General features: G+C 38.1%; 1 protein-coding gene across 1 annotated transcript; it reads right to left on the minus strand.

Annotated features, from left to right (window-relative positions):
- Positions 1–1,098: 1,098 nt before the first annotated feature.
- Positions 1,099–19,729, minus strand: SNAP23 (synaptosome associated protein 23). The gene is made up of 8 exons (XM_084207481.1): positions 19,618–19,729; positions 13,083–13,188; positions 12,483–12,524; positions 11,164–11,212; positions 10,532–10,649; positions 7,019–7,171; positions 6,299–6,443; positions 1,099–3,832 (listed from the first exon to the last, which is right to left on the minus strand). The coding sequence occupies exons 2-8, from the start codon at positions 13,137–13,139 to the stop codon at positions 3,767–3,769; spliced, it is 630 nt and encodes a 209-aa protein (XP_084063607.1). The 5' UTR covers positions 13,140–13,188; positions 19,618–19,729; the 3' UTR covers positions 1,099–3,766.
- Between the last annotated feature and the right edge of the window lie 247 nt (positions 19,730–19,976).

A 19,976-nucleotide genomic window follows, 5' to 3' on the forward strand; every position in this document is an offset into this window, starting at 1 on the left:
GTTTCACCATATAGCCTTCACAGAGGTGAGTTCTGCAAGGAGCTGTACAAGCAGCATGTGCTGCAGTTCATAGTACAGTTACTGCTCTGCTAAAAAGCTGTCTTTCATCAAGGAGTAGGCTAGCTTGAATTTACCAATTATTGTCTTTAAAGTGTGGACAGGGAATGAAATCTTGAAATCAGAGGACAAAGCTGAACAAACACTCCAGAAAGGGGATATGGTCAATCAAAACTGAAATTGAAACATCCAGAAAATTTGAAATGGAGTGACTACAACCAATTGTACTGAGATGAAATTGAGTGTAGGGAAAGAGACCAAAAGTTGCAAAAATTATTCCCTCTGAAATCCCTAAAATCAGGAAAGAAAGGGAAACAAAAAGAAGAGAAGCAGAAGAATTGAAATTGCAGGGGAAAAAAACAAACCTGACACCCATGGGATATGTACTGCGTCCTCATAATAGTTATGTAAGCAGGCTATCCCTAGCCTCTTTTCCCAGTTACTGGTAGATATTAGATAGTATATTAGAAGTACTTCTTTCAAGCTCTTCCCAGGTATGCTAGTCTCTCTTGCAGCATAGAACTGTTGCAAGTCAACAAAAGTCTCTACTTCCCCCCATACCTCTTCCTCCTTAAGAGTGTTTTGGGAATCTGAGGCTGTGGTACTAGAGAAAATACAATTTAAATTGCCTCACAAATGAAATTGCATTTGAAGTAGGTTAAATCACATAATTTCATCTACTGGACTAATTATTTGCTGCATATCTGTTACCAATACTTAACTAGAAAGTTTTAAGTTATTTTACTTTGTTCCTTTATCATCCCATGTATGTCACAGTCTTTCAAAAAAGAGATGGACACAGTTCATAGTCTGCATTTAGGAGATGATTATGCAGGGATCAAAACCAGAGTGTTAAAGACCACAATATTCCTCTCCTCCCAACCACACCTATCCTTTTTTAACACTGGGAGTTCTGTGAAATAAAAATAGATGATGAACTTCCTAGTTGCATAATAGCAAATAGTTCTGCCAAGTTTTTCAAGGACAGGAAACTAAACAAAGACATTTCTAGAGAAAATAGTTTTAAAACACATTCAGTTATAAAAGTATGTATTTTTTGTGCACAATATATAGTTTAACAATCAAAAGCAGAAATTGTAAACCTTCATTCTTAATAGCATTTAGACATACAAAGATGTACAAGTGTTCATTTCATGCCATAGATATGCAAATTAAGCATCTATTCTAGAGACAACAGTAAGACATCCAAGAAGCAAACTGGTTTTGACTAACATAAAGGCACCAACTCCCTCACAGATGCGGCTCTTGCTGCATCAGAAAATAGTATTGATACTCAGATAATACTCAAGAGTCTCAGAAATTATTTTGTGTGGTATTCGCTGCAATATTACAGTTTTGATATACCAATCACAGCATTTTATCAGCCAACATGCTCATTTTTTGGCAGAGATTAGACAAATCAAGGACAAGAACTTGCAACAGCAAGGGAGAAAAACATTCCGATGTTTGGAACGTCCAAGTGCTACAGAGCAGGCTCGCATTGCGTAAGCAGAATAAGGTAACCACTTCAGTCTTCTGTTCCAGGAGACAATCATAATTAAATAACATATACTTTTGCTTTCACAACTAGCAGCAAATATTGCTTAAATTAATTGGAAGTTTTTAAGAAGCAAAAAAGGGCATACAAAGTCTCTATGCAGGTGGCTGTTCAAAGTTTATTATGCAATGTTCTTAAAAGTACTTCCCTGCTACCTGCATTTTTAAGCATACTATCTTAATTTACTGACTGGGTAGCTAGTGAGCTTTTGAAATTCAGTAGCATTCCAACACTTACAGGAAGCTAGAAAGGAGCCAACCCACACTACTCAAGTATCTAGTCCCCTAAAATGACTTTACCATATCCACATAAGGCAAACTGCCACTGGCCCATTTTTACATGCAGCTGCCCCATCCTTTGGTTGGTTGGTTGGGTTTTTTTGTTTGGTTGGGTTTTTGTTTGGTGGGTTGTTGTGGGTTTTGTGCGTGTGCTTGTTGGTTTTGGTTCTTTTTTCTTTAAATATCAAGCTGTCCTGGGACCCAACTGAAAAAATACTGGTAACACTGACTTATTTCTACTAAAAAGAAAATAGAACACTTAACAAACACTGTCCTGCATTTTTGTGGATTAGTGTCATCTCTGACTCTGGGAGTCAATATTAGTGGCCACAGAGCATTTGTGTACTGTCCTTCAAAAAAGCACCACATAATGCTATTAAGTTTTAATTATTTGTCCAATCAATTTGGTTTGAAGATTTTTGCCATCCAACACTGAGTATCACAGGTTAGTCCAAAGCATCATTTTCAACTTTAAAACAGGCATAATATATTGCTGGGTGGAGTAAAAATAATCTAAGTCACTTAGAATTTAATTATTTCAATTTCAAGAAAATCTTTTTATATTACAGTAAAACCAAAGTACTTTTCTTCACAGGAGAGTGGTTTACCTCACCTGGTCAGAAACTCCTCTATTCTGCAACAGAGTAAGAACATTTTATTTGCAAGCAACTTGGATATGTAATATTTCCAATTGCCAGTCCCAATGTCTTCAATAATAAACCAGTCAGGATTCTATTTAGAACTAGTTTATTTAGAACTAGCATACAGTTCATAAATAGCTACTACTTCCTCCAGACTTGTCACAAAGAAGTTTCACAATAAGCTTTTCTGATTTTGGTAGGTTTTAGAAACTCCCCTAAAGTCACTGCTGAGAGCAAACTCTGAACCAAATCTAAATCATTATTTTGCACTGGAGAAAGGCATAAGCTGAACTCCAGTGAAAACTGGCCAAAAGAGAGTAAGATATAGGATGCAAGCAAACTGCATGCTTTTCTACTCAGTTTCTTCCAGTTCAGATGCCTCATGCAAACACTTCAAAGTTAGCTTTTAGATGAGAGGTGTAAAATTTTCCATCAAATAAATACCTTAGGGAGATAGTTTTTTCTTCTTCTACTTGTGTGCATGGGGCTTAGATCAGATATGTATACACACACAACAAATATTATCAGAACAGTGCAGCATGATTAGTCATGGCCTCCAAACTGATGTCAATTTACAGTAAAGAAATGGAAACCTGTATATCCCTCTGGCTACCATTACCTTAAAGTTCATGTGGTTGGGAAGTGTTTTAAAGCCCTAAACCCACAAGTTGTAAGTAATGGGCCTCTTCAATTCTGTGATCCACAAATTCAACTCCAAAGCAATCATGTGGTTTGGATTGTAAAACTATGGTTAGACACTAGAGATACAAATCAGACAACATTCACCTAGTCCCTATTTTAGTGAAGACACTCAACTTATGAGGTATTTCAAACAGTGCAAAGTGCCCTCTCCAACTTTCCACAACTGTGAGTTTAGGTTACCCTGCTTGTTCAACTTAAATAAAGGACTGAATTTCCGGTGCAGGGAAAAAAAAAAAAACAAAAAACAAACTGGGAAGAGGAATCAAACATGCAAGAAGATTCTCAAAGCCCTAACACTTTTAGCCCTGAGCAGTTTAAAGAAAGTGAAGGCAGATGAGTAGAAGGAAGTTGGCTGCTTTCTTGGAGTCAAGGCCATGTTTACATGAAGCAATAAAAGAAAACTAATCCCTACAGAAAGGGTACTGCTTCATTTGTCCCAGCCCCTCTTATTTCAGAATAGAAGTTTCACAGATCCATGAATACGGTGGCTTGCAGCTGGAGAGGCTGTCATTGAACAATGACAGCAGGCTTTAATTTTCAATTAGTTTCTTGGCTCTGATGTTAGCTTGCTCAATGCGTTCCCTGTTTGTATCGGCCTGAAAGAAAAATTCATAGGTCATTTACAGACTCGATGCAAAACAAATTCAAACTGACATCAACTTCTGAATCGCACGGTATCATCATTGTGGTAGAGAGAAGGGGAGCAATGTCTGTATGCTGGAAGTAATTTTTTTACCCTAGAGAGCATATGCTGTCAATTTTGGCAGAAACAACCAAGAGAAAAAGGTTTTACTCTTTCTCTGACTTTCAAAACACAGCAGCCTGCCTCAGCTGGTCAGGAAGCATGTTAACAAAACAAAGGAATAAAAATTCTCTCCCAGTGTTTAGACATCTTATGAACCTCTACAGAGCAACAAGGTTGCTCTGAACTAGAAGTAATAGTCGGGCCTATGGGTATGAAGTCAGATTTATTTTGCTTAGTGCAAATCCATATGGTATTTTAAGAACAAGCTTTAGATTTTATTATTGCTTAAAGCATCAAAAGTTAGGTCACGTTATTTTAGTTGAACAAGTGCCAAAATATAGTTTTACTGAAAGCTATGATAAGGAGTTTATAAGTAATTCCCCAATTATGCAGTGTGCTGGGGGAAAGCACAGTGATAGGCACAAAACCAGCCTCTGCCCTCACCGTGAGTGGAACTCCTAAGAAGCTCAAGCTGTGCCAAGTATTAGCACAGGTTGATGTGCCAAGTATTAGCCATTTCACACCTTTGACTTGAAATCGGCTGGGCAGAGCACACGTGCAGTTCAAGTCCTTCCCTCCCATTCCCTCCTTCCTGCCTTTCAGGTCCATGGGAGGGGAGGGACAAAAATCTACTACGGAAAAGGGAGACTCTAATCTGTTAACAACACTTTGGAAACACTAATCTAGTTACTAGATCTTCTAAGAAAAATCCAGTAATTTAAGTTTCATTATGGGTTTCTTCAGACTAGGAGTCCTGCATAATACTACCAAAAGTCACCCAGTCAAGCCTGTTTCCCAGGTGAGTCACAATTCTTAAAAAAATAGAAGTATCAATTCTAGTCTGAAGTTAAACTCTTTTTGTTTCTTTACATGATACTGTTGTTTGGAGATTTACAGACAACATTTGGTTTGGTTTCCCTACTGTTCACTACATTCAAGAACTTATCAGCATAGAAGGATTAATTTAAATATCTTGAGACAAGCTGCCAGTCTCCAAGCCAGGAATTGCACTTTCATTTTTATTCTGGTCTGCAAAGCATTTCTAACTTGTATACACCACATTTCAATAATTAGTAAGACTTGATCAGCAAGATTTATTCAAATCACTAAACCAAAAGAGCATCGGGACAAAAAAGATGCTTGAATCTACTAGAAACACTATAACTAAAACCAGTAATTCCCACTGGCAGTTTATTTGACCAGGCAGTTTTCAGTCTGCTTTATAAGAATTTCACACCTCATTTTAAACTCCAAGAAATTTTCTAGTGTACTTCAAACTGTCTGACTTTTTTAATATGGTAATCAGATGTACAGTTTCAGGGAACAACTAAGGCATCCTTTATGTAATCATGTTGATTTGCCTTATCAATACTAAATTACTAGACAAAATTGAGCTGCTGACACAGGCACGGCCAGCATTTCTGTCAAACCAGAGGAATTCCATTCCTCTTGCTTTTAACCCTACTGCAACACTTCAGTGAGATTTTTAAAATCCCATTTTGTCTTAATGTTATAATTTCATAGTAATCAGTGTTCACTTTTACTTTTTGAAATATTTAATATACACTATTCATTAAAGGTTTTTCTTCCTTTCTCAACCAGGATGCCTACAAAATAACTTCTACTCTTTTCAGAATATGGACATTTCTAAAATAGACTTGGCATTCTCAATAACCTTCCCTTTGAGAGAAACCTTCCCCAAGGTTATGGTTATATACCCCAAGGTATATGGTTAATCTGTTTGGAGAAGCTAACACTTAAGTAATAAAATTATATATAAAAACAGAAGTTACTATAACTAACTAAATGTGCAGACCATTTCCCCCTGCACCTACAAACTCCATTATTCCAAAGTCTCCCCAGGTCCAATATTAATTCATCCACAAGAATTAGGGCAATGAATAACTTGTATTTGTTTTACTTTACATTCATTATAGTGACTCTCCAGGAATTCCAGAAGAACCTTGCTATTGTAAAAAAATACCTATTCCCTACCACAAGAAAAAAAATGTCCTGTGAGCAACACTACCCCAGGTGTACCTCCAGTAAATGTGTGTACTTTTGATCCCATGAAATTTATTAGACTTCAGAGTAAGTAGTAATCTGTGCTGTATATTTAGGTTTCCTGGCACTCAAGCATTTGAATTTTAAGCTATATACCCTGTATGTATCAAGGTGTATCTCTTGTTCAAATCACTGCAGCCTAAAGGATAGCATAACCTTACCACATATTTGCTGCAAATACAGTGAGCACATTCCTAATAACCTCTGAGTTACAACCTCTGAACTGAGAGAAGAGAACACCTTTGACATTTACCTTTATATTTATCCGGTCTATTTGCTTATTCTGGGCATCAATCTCATTGCCCATATCCAAAGCCATGTTTTTCAAATTCCCAAGAATGTTTCCAACTTGAGCAAGATTTTCATCCATTTCATCTTCTCTGGCATCATTGGTTATCCTGTTCAAATAATTAAGACAATGTTTCAAGAATCAAGAACTTGCTTTCATCAAGTGTAGATTTACTCTAGTAAAACTTGACTGTTGGTTGCACTATGCATTCAAACCAAGGTATTTTTTCCCCTTTTAAAACCCTGTATTTCAAGCAAGCATTCACCAAAAAAGAGTGCTAAGCAAGCCACTACTACAAAGATAGCCTTAAAAATTAAAATAGTTACCTGAAATTTAAGACATGAGTTTGTCTCAAATATACTTTATGACAGTAATAGACCTTGATATTTTTAACAGTCCCCTCAAGAACTGAATACTAAGCCTTATAGTTCTCACATCCAGAAACAGACTGACCATACCACCGCTACATCAAAAAAAAAAAAAAAAAAAAAAAAAGAAGCGTAGGATGAGCGCTACAATATTGAAGGTGTAGGTGTCTGCCACCACCTCTCCAAGATACAACAATTTCTCCAAACAATAGTAACATTTTCTATTTAGCAACTTGACCTAAAATGCATATGAAAGAAGCTGACAACTAGAAACAGGATTTGTGTATTTGAGACTGAGGAATACAAACTAGCAAACCTTGTAATATATCCACCACTTGGTCCTGCAGAAGTCTGAGGCTGCCGCTGATTTATACTTCTTGGTTGCATGGATATCACATGGTCTGCTGAGTTCTCCGTTCCATCTCCCCAGGTTGCTCTGTATGCTTTGCTGGCCTCAAAGTTCTTTGTCCTAGTCCATAAAAATAAAAAACCTGAACCACTACATCAGAAATATAGCTTCCTGACTGAAATTCAGTATTAATCTAGAATTTTCATAAACATCTGTCTTGTGCCCAAAAGAGGTGAAATTTTGTACAGATAAAACTTTGTCTATATAATACAAGTTCTTGTATCTTGATAGTACAAACACAACTGAGTTACTCTAAGGACAGTGATTACTTTGGTCTTAAGCTTTAATAAATGAACAGTAATTTGCTTAAAGCAATACTTTATCAGAGGACAGAAGCTCATGACAGTCACAGGAAAGCTTATCCTGTCATAAAATAGAATTGCACTTATAACAGGAAATGATCTAGAGACAAGATTAGTTACCTTTCAGGAAGAAATGAGGATGAATGCAAAAACTCCCTCAAACAAATACCTATATTATGCAAGAAAACCATTAATTCCTACTATTTTTTTTAATCAAACATTAAAAAAATACTTGGTTAATGTTTTTCATGTTAATTTTGATTATGAACTAACTGTAATCATATTTAAGTAGTTCTCATTCTGCAATTCAATTGTACTAACTCCATTAAATCAATAAGCCAACTTGCCATTATACTTTTTTCATGTAAATCATAGGAGAAAAAAAAAATAAAGAAAGCACACTGACACAAAGCAGTCGCAAGAATCACAGAGCCACAAAAGCACGAGGAGAAGAAAACCTAGCAAAATAAATTTATCTAAATTGACGTCTGTTTTCATTAGTTCTGAAGAATTTATTTTGAGAATATTCTCATGTTCACCTTGTTTTGTGGCATTTTCAGATTTAAGCTAGACAATCCAGACACTGCCATTTTTCTGCTTCTTTCCAGTGAAGGGAAATCTGTAGTGTCTCAATACACCTAACTTTGCAATCACGGGCACTTTCTAGAGATATGGTGCCTTTCAGTAACCTGGATGTTCCATGTTTGAAGCGTTGTGAAATTAGCTGTAATGAACAAATATTCCCCCTCACTCTACTGATGTTTATGTATTCAATATGAGAAATTATATCTCATAGGTCAGATCCTACAAGACGTAATCTAAAGTGAGTTATTGAGGGGAAAAAATAGAATAATTTCTCTGTTCATAATGGAAATATCGCACCCAACAAAACTCTAAAGAAACCTAAACTAGTCAATTCTAGCTCCTTGTACATACACAGGCCTAAAGATCTCTAAGTTTACTGCAACTAGATTGAGTGCTATATTTTAATCTCATTTATACTAAAGCCATAACAGGAAGAGATCTTTGTATGATTTGCTTCAGGAGGAGCAAAGTCTTATGTGCTGGAGGCAATTGTGAGGATTTTATTAACAAAGAAACAAGTGACCTGAGGACTAGTTGCGCCTGTGAAGTAGACAGCCAGAAAAAGAATTACTGTCCAAAGTAAGCACAGTTAAGAAGAAAACTTCTCATCACCTGCTTTTAAGAGCTGTTTTTCTAATTACTATACATTCACATTTCTCAGGTTTCATTTCTGCAAAACTTAGGCAATTCACACAACCTGTCAAACCAGCAATGGCTCAAGCAGTTGCTCACCATTTCCACAGCTAAGAACACCCTCTGCAGTAATGGACGTTTTCCATTCACGCCAGTATTACAAAACAGCACAGTCACAAGGAGAACCACATGCAGACAGACACCATGCACATGCAAGCACAAATGCAATAGAAACATCACTTCAGACAGCTGGTTAAATATGCATCTGCACTACTAACACTGACCTTGTCCTAAAATCCACTTTCACCAGTTTAAGTGAATACAGCTTCTTATCCTAGTCTTCATTTTTAGAAAGCAAGCATCAGTGTTAGGAGAGAACGGAGAAGAAAGTAGTAAAGATGAACAAAAAGGTAAATTGTTAATAGTACATAGATTGTATAACAGAACTGCCAGTATTTTTTTATTTTCACAAAGCTCTTATAAATAATCTAAACCTAGGAGAAATATAAAAAAACCCAATAACTCAGCAAGTGTTCTGATTTAGCTTATCTAGCTTTATGCTTTTATGAAAAATATGAAAAGCTGTGGAGGTAACTGGCTGAGAAATAAATCTGACATTGAAAAAAGGGTTGGCATACCAGTAGATATATGAAAGACACTCTCTCTTCTTTGCTGCCCTCTACTTACCTATTTTTTTCTATACATTACTGTCCAGTTTGGTACACAACTACTTCTGTTCTTGGAGTGCCACAAGAGTTCACAAATTCTGAGCTTGCTAAGTGTCAATAACTTGCTTAGCTTCAATGAAATATGACTATCAACTACAGAAAACAAAGACTGAGTGTGTCAAAATGCTCAAAGTCCACCAGCTTGAGCCAACTAATATATACAGTAAGCACACCAATCCAGAAATCAGGACATCTGCATTTTAGAGGGACTAAAGCACTAAGACTTTCAGCCTTAGAAGTCACATTCATATCTATCCTAAATGACCCTTAAAATATTATTCTCTTGGTTAAGCAGACTAAGCTACTCCAAGGAATTTTTACCTAAACTTCTGCTACTTCTCCATTCAATGATAATTGATTTTGCTCATGCTAAAGAGCAAAAACCAACAAATGCACACACTATTCACTTCAGTCACCATACTCAATTTATGCCTCCTTCATTTGGAAGGGCTATGATCACATCCAATTAACACAAACAATTTAGTACTTTACTACTTAAAGCTAGAGCTAGGACACCATCAAAAATAATTCTGATATTGTTCAGGCTGTTTACTTGTTTAAAAGTACAAATCAAGTGTCATACTAAAGATTAAATTACTCAACTGACTTTGAAAAGGCAGCCATAACATTGATGTTATAAAAGTAATGTGAAGCAGGTCTGCAGGAATTTACATACTCACTAGTGAAAAGATTAAAGCTTTAACACCAGTGCCTGCACTGTTCTCCCCTACTCTCACCCTCCCTAAAGCATGAATAAGTTGTCTTGTTTTTAAATTAATACAAAAGTATTGTTGTGAAAAAATTATTTTGGGAATCAAATTTCTAACAGACAGGCACTTACATATAGCTATTTGCAGTCCAATTTGGTCTCATCTGCATGGATATTGATAGTCTTCTACTAAATAGAAGCCTTAAAGGGATTAGGACACAACTGTGCAGGATGCTATATAGCACCTATAGTTACATTAAAAGGGGCACAATGTATGGTTAGATACAAGTAAGCTTCAGTTACTCTCAAACAATTTTAAAAGGATGCAGCTCTACAAACCAAAACAATCAACTTTGGTAAAGATTCAGCATTTTTTAATTAGCTCTTTAATTAGTTAATATTTCCTGGTACAGTAGATAGGGAATATTCTAGAACTCTAGGCACAAGTACCAATATAACTGACCTGTTGCAGGGACAGACACAGAGCCCACAACATTTGTTCAGCTCTGTCAGTGTCTTCTCAGCTTCTCTCATGTCCTTGTTTATCTGGTCCATGCCTTCTTCTATACGATTTAGTTGTTCTAGAAGAGAAACAAGTAACCTGACTAAACATAGACTGGGAAAAAGTGGGTAAAATTAACATTTCTTTATAACAGGAACACGTTTCAGTTCTATCTTTATATGAAGACTATTGACTTTTTTTCTTTCCTGCCTTCTAGGATTTTTTTTTAATTTTTACGAAAGATATTCAGTGAGAGGTTTTGGTTTCTACTTTGCAAATATCTTCCCCATCCTTAGAGCAACATTTCTGTTGCTACTTTTAGAATAAATGCAGCTTGTTACATTCAGGCCATAGTGGAAGAAAGCAGCTTCTGTAGCAGAGCTGTATTACATTGTAACTATCATTAGCTCTCAACTACATTAAAACATATTTTAAATACTACAAGTACCTAGGAATAACCAACTAGGAAATATTTTTACCTAAATAGTCTTTAATAATAAGCCTTTAGCTTCAGCAACAACTCTTCTATGATAGTTCTTTTTTTACACTCATTGCATTCTAATATTGATTTTTAGTGTTAGGGAAGAACTTACCTCCTTGTTCATCCAGCATGGTAATAGTTTTGATGCCAACATCTTGGGACTGCAGAAAGAAATTTAGTTGCAGATATAAAATGAGACTGCAGTGCAAAATCAGAAGGTCTGGATAGTAAATTTGATAATCCAACAAAGATTATAATAAAACACTGTACGTAATATAACTTCTGCAGTAAAGCTATTAGAAGCCTCAAATTACAAGCTATGTTAATGTAACAGGTAAGGTGCTTTTCAGCCTACCTCAATTAGTGGGATTTTTATGGTGGTTTTGTGAGGCTTTTCTTACATAACAAGAAGATTATAAAATTTATTGTAATACTCAGATTGAACTGTGACAACATCTAGCTAGAGAAGCAAACCTAGCTGTGCTTCATTTTGAGAACTAGCAATTGGTTCATTCATCCCTACATCCTTCAAAAGGGCTTACAAGGCTTTTAGTCCTGGGAGCCAGAATGAAAGCAAGCAAAACAAAGCCTGCAAAATAATTTCTAAGAATTTAGCAGTGAGGAATATACTACAGCAGAGAGCTCTTTGCTGGCTCAGAGTCTTGGATCTAGCATGCAAGTTGCACCCATGCTTTAATGTAAACTGGCATCACAGAATGAATCAGCAAACTATGATACCAAGAGAAATTACGTTGGCTCATGACACGTACTTAACACTTGTGTATGAAGTATTCATCAGGCTACCGCGATTCAAATGCCTCACTGCTAACAGCTGCATCTTCAGCAAGCCAGAACTGTGCAGAGGAGTAGATTCCTCATACAACTTCACTTTGATAAACACAAAATACGGCTTTGTTTCAAATAATGTAAAAGGGTGTTGAGTTTCCTTATCAGTTAAAACTGATGAGCAGATTGTAAGATGCATGTAGAATTACTTGTTTGAACCAAGAGCAGTCGCACTCTACCACCCCACCCAGCTGAGCCCTACTGTCCTCAGAAGTGAAACATTTCTACATTGTTCACAGACAAAGTGAGCTGAAACACAGATGAAAGATGTTATGAAAAGAAAATTTTGCAGCAGCCAAAGACATAACTGACCATCAGAAGACTTTTTACAACTAATCTGTACCATTTGGAGATCAGATCCTTTTGCTTAAAACAGGTAAAAAGGATATTGATTCTTCTGTAATCTGATAGATTGTGTAAATCATGCAGGTTTTGTCATTCTAACGACACTACTGAATTAAAGCACCAACTTCTAATGATGAAGTGTGTGTGTCTCCAGAAATACAAAGAAACTGTTTAAAATTACAGTTAGCATGATGCTTTTTATACTTAATAAATCCAGAGAATTCAAAAGCTTTTTCTTACCTCAATGGCCAAGCCAAGAATCCTCCTTGTGCTTTCCAAAGACTAGAAAGAGAATTTTTAATTGAGTGCATTAATTACTTATACACACATCAGTATCTGAAAGTCTTCTCTGTCAGTTCATTGTAGTAAGGCAATAGTATACGCCTTGTACACCAATAGATCATCTCCTTGTCTAGATTTAATACATGCTACAACATGCTCATATTGGCAGCACATTAATTTTTCTTTGTTTTAGTCCTTGCTACTATTTTTCTTATCCCATTGGAAAGTCTTAAAAAAGACTATACGTTGAAATTAATAAAAGCCATGAAGTATCAATACAATTAACAATGCTGTAGGTAACCAAATTCTATCATATCAGTAATCAGGACTGGTTGATCAGTACTCAGTTAAGTAAGTGACTTCAAAATTCAGCAGTTAAAACTCATTCTTATTTTTAGGAGTAGTCTTCACTCCAGTATTCACCAACTAAAGTGAAAACTCAAAACATTCAGCTATAACCTTGCAGAATCATTATCCTGGTCTGTCTTTGCTTTTAAAAGATATTCTAATCTTGTCAGACAAATACTGTAATCCCAGATGTCTTCCTATAATATTTACCTCATCAGTGACCTGGTTCGCTCTCAGCTGAATTTCTTCAGGTGACAGCTCATCCATGATGAGGAAATACTACTTGTAAGGAATCACTTTAAAGAGAACCTTCCCCCTGTAATAACAGACACCAAGTAAGCATCAGAATTCTCCTTTCACCAGTACTTTGAGTTGAAAGTAGAAGATAGTTCAAAGAATGAGAGCCTATACATTTCATTCTGCATAGTAAAACATCTCATTAGGACTAGAAGACACTAAAATAATTATTCAGGTGATACAACCTGAGGACCTAAAAGAAATATAGGAACAATCAGTATATGAAGCAGGTTTTTTTCCAAGATTTGGCTTCTTAAACATTTTTTTAAAAATTCCATGGTTAGTAAGAAAAAAACCAGGAAATAAGGTCTTAAAATAAACTTCTCCATGCTGGAAAAACACATTAGTTTGCCCAGTAATCTAGAAATAAATTTATTAAGACATTTAAGTTATTAGTATAAAATTTAAGTGTTCTTTCCATTTCCATTGAAGAATTTAAATATCCGAAAAAAGGAAAACATTTTTACAGACGAAACACCACCTAAAATGATCCCAAGGAAGACTCTAGAAATGTTTTTATTGTATAGTGAATGTCTTAAATGCAAAAGGATCCACAAAGGTTTTAACTGGTACATCTGAAACTGCAGCAAAGGTTTTCTAATCTACCTTTCTCATAATAAGCACAGGGTCATAACTGAAGTCCCAAGACACCATGATTTACCTTTTGCTAAAAACAGAAGATATATATTTTGCCTATAATACAAGATGAATTAGCAATCCCATCAATAAGTGTATTCCTATCAGAGATGGGTTTTTCAGAGTTAAGAATCTGCATTTTTCTTGGAGGAATGGTAATAAAGCCATCACTCCTAGCAATGGGAAAACAAAGCTCACAGGCTATACAAGAATTTAATGAGATAGCACATAAACTGAGAAATAAGAGGCTATATTCCCCCCAAAATTTTCCCTCTTAATTTTAAACTACTCCTTGATCTTTCACATGAGTAGCTTGCAATTAAGTTCACATTACTCATGGATATAATTCCAAACATGCTGCTTAACTTGACTAATTTTCCCCTACAAGATCAATATTTTAGAATATCTAACATAAGTAATTCATCCTAGGAGGGTAAATTTATGCAGATTTGCCCAGCTGTTACCCCACAGCTCTTCACAGGAAGTGTGCATTACTCTGATGGTGAACTGAAATCAAGACACCTAAATCCCTTACAGCTGAAGTACTTCAAGATTTAAAGAATATTTCAGCAGGTTTGGTCTTTAGCACCTAGCATAGCCTGAGACTATGGCTCTAGGAGACTTCTCTAAAGTAGATGTCAATGTAAGTTAGTTTTTGCTATCACTTAAAAAAACCCAAAACAACAAGATATTCTCACCCAAGGCCTCTAAATAACTCTGTTTTCAGTAGTCAAATTTCAGTGTATAATCAATGAATTATCTTTTCATTCACAGGCTTAAGCTCCTTTCATAAGGTTTATTGGAGGCAGTGCCAGCTTTGAATTTGAGAATGCCCTTCAAGCTGATTTGCACACCTAAGGACCAGTAAACCTGGGACAGGGAGGAAAGTACCTATTTTCACTGAATAAGATTAAGCAACATCTCTGGGCAACCTGTTCTGGTGCTCAGTCACTTGCACAGCAAAGCAGCTTTTCCTCATATTCAGGTGGAACTTCCTGTGCATTAGTTTCTGCCCTTTGCCTCTTGTTCTGTTGCTTGACACCACTGCAGAGCCTCCAAAAACCCATAGTTTTATTCTTGTTAGTTTGCAGCATTGCTTTTGTAAGCACAGACACAACCTACACAGCAGCTCTGCAGAGGCAATTAGTGCCATACGGCAAAACAGAAAACCACATTCTCTAGGCGATAAAAACGTCATCATATAGCAGTTACAAACATTTTAAAAAGCACACAACACTAATTTAAAACAAACAAAACACTTCCAAAATAGGCTGTTTCCAAAGATGTGAATATACACTGAATAGCTGGAGGCCTAACTGGAATAGCTGAACATAGCAGGTGCCCTTCATGCAAGATACCTCAAAAGAAATTTTAACAGCCAAGATGAGGCCATTTGTATTGAAGTAACTCAGCTGTTCCAACAGAACTCAGTATACATACATACAGAGAGGATACTCATTTACCCATCTTTCTGCCTAGGAATCAGAAAACATCCTTGGAGGTATCTCCAAGGTATATGGTATATGACACAATTTATAAGGCATTAAGATTACTCAATAAAGACAAAATACACAGAGAGAAAAAACTTGATATGGCTATGATAACATTTGTTACAATAAAATTTGCTAAGGCAAGCATTTATTTTAACATTGATGCTCAATGTCTATTTTCTTCACCTTCCCTCTCCTACCATTTACAAAATCCTAGCCACAACATAACCAAAGTAAAAAAAAAGACAACAGCCTACAAAGATATTTCATAATTACAACAATATTCAGCTATTTTTAATTTTCTTTCTAGACAGGCAAGCTTTAATCAAGACTCTAAAGTGCCTTAAGACAAAGCAGTACTCCTTTAAGGAAGGATATGATGTCAGCTTTGTTTACCTTCTTTTATCAGTTTTCTGCAGTATTTGCTCAGTTAAAGACATTTCAGTACAACTCCCCTTCTGCCCCTTTCATAGGAAGGCCCAATACCTGCAGAGTATGCAAAACTAAACTCATTACAAAAATGCATTTTCTTAAGGTAACTGGGTTCATTAAACTTTTCTACTAGGAAACAGATTACAACACATTCATTACCTTAACTATCACTGCCTTATAAAAAGGAAGATTGATTGAGAAACCAGAGCAGCAAGGAAATAAATGCATGGCCAGCAAATTTTTACTCCCATGCTATATTTGGGATATTGTACAAGTAAGAAAGAGTTTTTTGAAATTCCGATTCCAACCTTAAGCTTTAGATCTCTTCACAAGACTACTCTTATTGGGCTAAGTTCATCACTATAATACATATCATAACTACGTCATTGCTACCCAAGCTAGTTGAAGATGGATTAAGCTTAAGTTACTTCTATCTCCTGACCAAGAGGAAACAAACTTTTTTCTGACTTACTACCCATTTAGTCATGGTTCCAAAAACCCTGAAAAACTTTTAATTCACTCTCCTATGTGAAGCTGTTAGGTTGGAGAGGACTGAAAGACAAAAGAAAGGTTATTGCAAAATGACGAGGGACACAAGAAGCACTTTTGGGGGGGATTTTATCATGGTCCATTCAAAGCATCACTGGCTTAGAGGTCTTAATTTTGTTAATCAACACTCACAGAGGAGCTGAAGCATTTTAGTGGGTTCTTTGTCTACCTTGAAAAAGCTGGAAGGTGACTAATGTGAGCTCTGGCTAGGTCTCAATTAGCAGGAGGATGATCCCGTGAGACTACAGTGCAAATTTTTGCTTGGGAAAAGCACTGCTCACACTGCCACATTTGCAGTGGATCAGTCCCAAGCACTGAGTTCCGTCCCCAGCTACTGAACTGGGAGCTAACATCTGCCAAGAGAGAACTTTCATAGTGTGAGAGGAGCAAATTCAGTGTGAGGAACACCCTTGGTGACCTGTCTGACCATGTCCCCAGGTTTAAGTACCCGCTTGTGATAAGAAAGCTATGGGAGTATCATTCATCCAACAGCAGTTCACTGGCTGCTTTCCTGACAATAGGCGCATTAAAAACTTTGGGGGGAGGTAATAAAGCATTTCAATGGAAAGACACTCAAGATTGAAAGCATTGCTGTACGCAGCCAGCAACAACATAATCATCTCTTCCACTCACCTTCCCAGAGCAAAGTGTAAAAAATTCACGTGAAATCTTTTTTTGTTGTCTCTCTCATTGGCCTAAAATACTCCACTGCACCACTAAGGGTTTTTCTTGCAAGTGTTTTCATTTTCATTCAGAATTACTTGCCAACTGGAAGCCAGCTATTTATACCAACACACTCAGCTTCCAAGGCAGACAAGTTTCAAAACCCGTTACAACAGTGACTTTGCGCAGCATTTTTAAGGTTTTTTTCAATACCAGTAATCTTCTGGGATTTATAAGACACTTTCATGGTAAGGACAGCTATAGCAGACAAGTTACATGACCTAAATATGCTCTTCTTCAGCACTTAGCTGAGAAGCAATTCTAACGCTTATTGTCTCTAGGAAAAAAGAAAACTTAAGTCCTTGCTTTATGACAGTCACAGCACATTAAGACTGTGCTGTCCAAAGAACTCAAAAGCCTTACTGGCCTTTATGAATTTAAATTAACTGCAGGGTACCACAAGGCCTGATAAAGTGCTTGTTCAACTCCAATTACACTGTTCACACCTGGACAGGGAGAGGCTGACAAAAGTGACCAGTTTCCTAAAGCCAGACAGGTCTACTTGCACCAGATCAATATTGTTTTGATTGCTGGCACTTTCACAAACCCACCCTGAATAAGATTTTTGTTCTGCATCTCTGGCTGACAAGCAGTAGTTTTGTACCTCTGACAGGCTGAATGCCTTTCAGAATTCTGAAACCAATTTAGCAACGGATATATCCATTACATTTGCTACATATCATAAACTACTTCCTTACCCACCATCTGAAGGCCCTCTATTTGCATATACCCCTTTTCCTGTGAAGTTATGCTTTTAATCAACATCACAAACTTCTCTTCCTCCTTCACTGATAACTTGTAAACTGAGGGGGAGAAGGAAATACCCTATCCAGTGCATCTACAAGTATAATTGAGAAATACAGCCTATGCCTTCCTACCACAAAGATAGGAACTAGCTGGTGACACAACCCGGCTGTTGCAGCAACTGAGTAGAAGCCAGTATCTCATGAGCTGTATTTTTAGCTGTCAGTGAATTGGTACAGCCTCAGGTGATTGCAGATGCTCTCAGTTCTTTCTCTTGTAAAGGGAGCTGTTGCCTTCCCCCCAAAAGATGGAAAAATTAATGAAACAATATTCTTAGATATATGAATGTTAAGTATGAATTTCCTCTGTATGCTTACGAAGACCAAAATTAGACAGCTTTGTGTTTAGTGATGGAGGCTTTGTGTTCTCTCAAATTCTTCATATAACTAATATGGAAAAGTTGTTTTTTTAAAACCCTTCCTTAACACAAACAGCTATCCTACTTGTTGCTAGTTAGCTGAAATTCAGCCCAGCTAATGCAGGGTGGCACAAGGTATCAGCACCAGAATGTACTCCTCCAGATGATTATGTCTACAAGATAAATGAATAAAGCATCTGTGGCCCTGGAGGAAGAGGCCAGGCCCCAGGACCAAGACACTACTCTGCATGCTTCCTGCTTTCCCTTATCAGCTTCCTGAACACACTGCACAGAGGCGATAGCACAAAGAATAGGCGCTACCAATGCCACCTCCTCTGTGCACTGTGCTCAGTTCTACTCTCACCTCAACAACTCATTTTTGCCCCTGAAAAAGCCTCATGAAACCTCCTCCAAATCACATACTGGCCAATACAAATTCACAGTCCAACTTTGATCCATTTACTGAGTTACAGATTCCATTTCTCCAAAATACACAAACTGTGCTATATATCTGCGCCCCTACTTCAAAAACTGCAGAGCAGAGGAGGTCAGGCCTATAGACTGCCAGTAAGCAATAAAGTGCTCAATCAGATCAATCAACCAAGCAGTTGATATCACAAGTGACTTTTCCTTTGTCCCTAAGCACCTTACTACATAGCTGTTCCCTCTACAGCACAGAATCACCTTTGTTTATGAAGGGGAAGTAAAGTAACACCCCAAGTTCTAAAAACTGAGTATCTAGTACCCTCTTTCAGGGAACTAAAGAAAAAAAAAAAAGTTAGGCAAATAGTTAGAGAAGTTGCATAAAGAAAATTCCAAAGTTCCTTTAGATCGTTTACTTAGAGCGTGAAGTCATGTGCTGACTTCACGTTAAGTGAAACAGAAAGAGAAAAAAGGGAAAAAAGCGAAAAATAAAGCTGACTCGTTAGCAGCTTCCCAGAAGGACCAACGGCATCCAGACATACAAGTGAAAGAAGCCCAAGGAGCACTTCGATTCTTATTGTTCCTACATTAACTAGAGCATTTCACAGATTAGTCTAAAGGCAGCAGGATACAACACACAAGCTTAATAAGAAGCTACAAGAGGTGGGTTTTCTCCTGGACCCTACTAAAGCGCAATTCACGGGCTCTCACCAAGCAAACAAAAACCACCTGGACATGGCATTACCGCCCCCGGTAGGGGCGGGCCACGAGGCCTCCCGGCACACGGGGGGCGGGCACAGCCCACAGCTGAGGCGGGGGCTCGGAGGAGCTGGGCCCGGCGCCCCATTACTCGATACAGGACGGCACCCGCAGCGGGCCAGGCCCGCCTCGCCCCACACAGGCCCCCGGCAGCCACGGCCCGCCCCGCACAGGGCGCTACGCGGCACGGAGGAGGACGCGGACCGGATCAGACAGCCTGCCGCCTTACCCGGGGCGCTACAAGCCGCCAAAGCCCAACCCGCCACACACCTACCGGCGCCGCCACAGCCGCCGCCGCTCCCTCACGCCGGGCCGGGCCACCCCTTTAAGCTCCCATGTCCCGCCCGTCCCCGCTGCCCAGCGCCACCCGCGCGCGTCACCGCCGGCCCGGAAGCGAGGCCGGCCCGCCCCCTCCTCCGGCACTCCCAATGTGGCGGCGGCAAGGAGCCGCCCCCGGCGCCCTCGCACGGCTGAGGGCCGGAACGCCGGCCTGTGTACACCCGGCACGGCGCCAGGCGAGGGCTGCTGCTCCTCCTTCCCTACCGCTTGAACTGTGCGGTGTGCGGGGTCTCAGAGCCGGGTGCGGGCACTTGATGGCATCCCATGCATTTGGATGGCTTTCACTTAAATAAC

The sequence above is a fragment of the Fringilla coelebs genome (assembly GCF_963513975.1).
Source record: "Fringilla coelebs genome assembly, chromosome: 6".
NCBI classification, from domain to species: Eukaryota; Metazoa; Chordata; class Aves; order Passeriformes; family Fringillidae; genus Fringilla; species Fringilla coelebs.